General features: G+C 44.8%; 1 protein-coding gene across 1 annotated transcript; it reads left to right on the forward strand.

The window, feature by feature from the left end:
- The first annotated feature begins 349 nt into the window (after nt 1–349).
- LOC127337121 (4-hydroxyphenylpyruvate dioxygenase-like) lies at nt 350–2,104 on the forward strand. Its single transcript, XM_051364003.2, has 2 exons — nt 350–1,677; nt 1,797–2,104. The coding sequence occupies exons 1-2, from the start codon at nt 443–445 to the stop codon at nt 1,972–1,974; spliced, it is 1,413 nt and encodes a 470-aa protein (XP_051219963.1). The 5' UTR covers nt 350–442; the 3' UTR covers nt 1,975–2,104.
- The last annotated feature ends 2,143 nt before the right edge of the window (nt 2,105–4,247 follow it).

Here is a 4,247-nt window from a genome sequence, read left to right on the forward strand (position 1 = left end):
AGATCATTGAGTCATTTATTAGTGGTTTACTGGTGTGACTCGACCATTATTAGCAAGAGGAAAATAAATATCACAAATGATTCTATCATTTACTAGTGTGGCTAGCCCATAGCCGGAGAGGATCCTTGGATCATTTATTAGTGGTGTACTGGTGTGGCTCGGCTATTATCCAGCAAGAGGCAAAAAAAATATCACAAACGATTCTGTCATTTACTAGTGTGGCTGGCCCATAACCGGAGAAGATCCTTGGATCATTTATTACCGGTGTACTCGTGTGGCTCGGCTAAGATCCAGGAAGAGGCAAATAAATACCACCACCTGAGCTGGCTTTCCTAAACTGAGACTAGGTTTTGCCTTTATAAGCGGTTGCATCCAGCTGAGCCACTATCACAATCACAAGTACAGCAAACAAGCAAGGTTCAAAAAGCAGCAGCGAACAAGCATGATGAATGCCCAAGCTCTAGTTTCCTCGCCTTTCCATGCCCACCTCGCCAACACCAATGTCCATTCACGACGCCCCCTGGTTGCGCTGCGCCGTCGACCCCTCCCAACTCACCAAAAACTGACCACAGTGTACCCAATGGCCCCCCATGCCACTGCCGCCGCCGCCTCCATTGGTGGGAAGGTGGAGAAAGCCACCGATCGCTTCCACGTGATGGATTTCCACCACGTCGAGTTTTGGTGCGCCGATGCCGCCTCGGCCGCCGCACGGTTCTCCTTCGGGCTCGGCGTGCCACTCGCCGCGCAGTCCGACCTCTCCACGGGGAACACTGCGCACGCCTCACGCCTACTACGCGCACGCTCGGGCTCTCTCTCGTTCCTCTTCACCGCGCCGTACGCGCCGCACGTCGCCGACTCGGCGACCACCGCGTCCCTGCCGTCCTTCTCGGCGGACGCCGCGCGGCGCTTCACGGGCACCCACGGCGGCCTGGCCGTGCGTGCCGTGGCCGTCCGCGTCGCTGACGCGGCCGAGGCCTTCGTCGCGAGCGTGGACGCCGGAGCGCGGCCAGCCTGCGCCCCGACTGATCTCGGCCACGGGTTTGGCTTCGCGGAGGTGGAGCTAGCCGGGGACAGCGTTCTCCGCTTCGTGAGCTACCCGGACGGCACCGACGTGTCCTTCCTGCCGGGGTTCCAGGACGTGGCGAGCGCCGGCGGGGCGCCGGACTTCGGGCTCACCCGGTTTGACCACGTCGACGTTAATATCCCGGAGCTGGCACCCGTCGCCGCCAATGTTGCCGGCTTCACCGGGTTCCACAAATTCTGGGAGTTCACCGCGGACGACGTGTGCCCGGAAGAGAGCGGGGTGAACGGCGTGGTGATCGCCAACAACTCAGAGAACGTGCTGCTCAGTATCTTGGAGCCGGTGTTCGGCACCAAGCTGCGGAGCCATGTCGAGACGTTCCTGGACCACCACGGTGGCCCGGGCATACAGCACCTGGCAATGACCAGCCACGACATCCTTGGCGCGCTCAGGAAAATCCGAGCTCGGTCCTCCATGGGCGGGTTTGAGCTCCTGCCGCCGCCGCCGGCCAGCTACTATGACGGTGTAAGGCAGCGCGCCGGGGACGTGCTATCGGAAGAACAGATCAAGGAGTGCCAAGAGCTGGGCGTGCGGGTGGACAGAGGGTATGAGGACGGAGTTGTGCTCCAAGTCTTCACCAAACCGGCGGGAGACAGGTGCGTTCATTTTTCATGCTCACCAAATCCTCTGAATTCCTAACCAAAACTCTTTCAAGATTAAATCTCGTCTTCTCCCTCTTATATATATATATATATATATATATATATATATGCAGGCCAACCTTACTGTTAGAGTTTATCCAAAGAATCGGGTGCATGGTCAAGGACGAGAACCAGCAGGAATACCAGAGAGGTGGATGTGGCGGGTTTGCCAAAGGGAACGTTTCTGAACTCATCAAGGACATTGAGGACAATAATAATAAGACTATCGATGCTCCCGCAAGCCAGGCTTGATGACAATACAAGATGATGCACCCGGTACTATTACTGCTAGATCATACCTGGCGCCTTGCTGCGGGAACGCACAAGTATATCTTTAGAAAATAATTGTAATGAAAGTGACATTGGGTGCAACTGATAATAAGAGCCAAAGTTATCATATTTTATCAATTAATTTCAGCATTTTCGAGTGCTCCCCCCTTTTTTGAATTTGAGTGTTTCGTGAACAAGTGTATTAACAATGTACCAGATCGAGAACCATTTTATTATTTTACTCATCGTTACCAACGGACATATTTCAGTGAAGATCACCAAATAAGCATTTCAAATACGCACAATACCCCTAGGTTGCCAGTTTCTTTTTGTTTTGTTTTGTGAAGAAACAGACTCTGAAAATTATGTACAGACTCTGAAAGAACATAAAGTCGTACCAAACTTTATAATTGGTTGGCACCAACAAATAGTTAACCTGCAATGGGTCTAACAACAAAGGAAACCACCTATTTGAATTGGGATAGTTTAATTAGGATACAATTAACCATCCACGTATGTTTAAGTAATTAACATGGTACTCCTAGGTCGCAAATTTATAAGGCATGCGCGTACCCCTAGGTCGCAAATTTGATCAATTTAGCATTAGTTACATGTTATAAAAATTATATCATTGGAAAGCTCAGATGTTCTATTTTCTAATGATATAATTTTTGTATTATATAATTTAAATTATATAGGTTAAATTGATGACCTAGGGGTACGCGCGCGCCTAATAAACTGTGAAGGAGGGAGTATATAAATTGGGATGTGCTCAAACCCATATAGAGTAGTCGGAAGGTGGCAAAAGAATGGCACCACACTTCACCATCTACTTGTCGGAAGCAATGTGGAATATTTTGAAATAGCATATAGCTAGGTAAGATGAATTACACAAAGAACTATGAGGAAATGGTGCTAATTATCTCTAATTCAATACAAAACCTATTTGTTGCTCCCGGCCAATCCATCGTAGTACATTCATGCACCCAGAAGTAAATATTAGCATGTTAAATATACCTATTAAGTGCTAACGCGGACTTTTAGCTCTCGGGTGCTACACACCCCCATACACCCCCAAAATTGTAGTAATTTAAAAAAAGCCAAAAACTTAAACTTCCTGGAAACCAAGGATGATTAAGTTCGTATTCGTAAAAAAATGTTTGGAAAAGAAATGATTCTCATGGTCTTCAGGGCAATTTTTTATGGCAAATAGTATAAAGTAAATAATACCTGGTCATGGGGTGTTTCAAGTTTTTTTTTTATCCAGGATACAATGAAAGTAATTCCGTAGGGAAATGTTTCTATACAAGTAAAATATCTAATCATCTTTGATTTAAGAAAAGTTCAACTTTTTAACCTTTTTAAAATTATCTTTTTTATTTTTCAAAGTATGGGGGATACTGGAGCAGAGCAAGGACACATATGGTGTAGAAATTAACACGTTGAGCTACTAGAAGGCACATACACTGAAACATAGTACTTTCAGGCAAACCAGCCAATTGGAAAACATTGCCTTATCTTCAAGAATTAGGTTATTACTGGATAACCAACAAACCAATGATTTGATTGTTTTTGTCAAGCATGATTGAATAACAGAAACAAGAACATAGATGGAATAATAGAACTTGTACATGTATATGTGGGTACATCTAACAACTCAAAGATTCCAATTTACTCTGTATTCAGAGAAAGGAAGGGAAAACATATGTTAGACTATCCAAGAAATGTGAAATGTTAAAAGTGAAAGGAAATATAGCAAGTAAGAGTAGGCTATTTCTAGATAAGCAACAAAGCAGTCATTCGATAGTTGCTGTCATACTTTGCTAAAGCATGAACTGAATAGTAGAAAGAAGAACACATATGGAAGATTAGATAGTTGTTGCCATACTTTTCTAAAGCATGAACTAAATAGTAGAAAGAAGAACACATATGGAAGACTAGAATTCGTACATGTATATATGTGTATATCTAACAATTCATGGATTTGAATTTACTCTGTATTCGTATAAGGAATGAAAACATATATTAGACTATCCAAGACATGTGAAATGTGAAACAAAATATAGCAAGGTAAGAGAACGGAAAATTCACGCTTACTGCATCAGATTCACACTGAATCTACAGAAGAAAATCGACCAAGTTGTTGATCCTTCTGCGGCATGAATCCGTGTTTCTATACATGTAACGGTGAAAATATAAGATGACAATAATTGAGATAAAAGGGTAAGCTCTGATGTTTTTATATAGACTCTAAT

Source organism: Lolium perenne, chromosome 2 (assembly GCF_019359855.2).
Source record: "Lolium perenne isolate Kyuss_39 chromosome 2, Kyuss_2.0, whole genome shotgun sequence".
In the NCBI taxonomy this organism is placed as follows: Eukaryota; Viridiplantae; Streptophyta; class Magnoliopsida; order Poales; family Poaceae; genus Lolium; species Lolium perenne.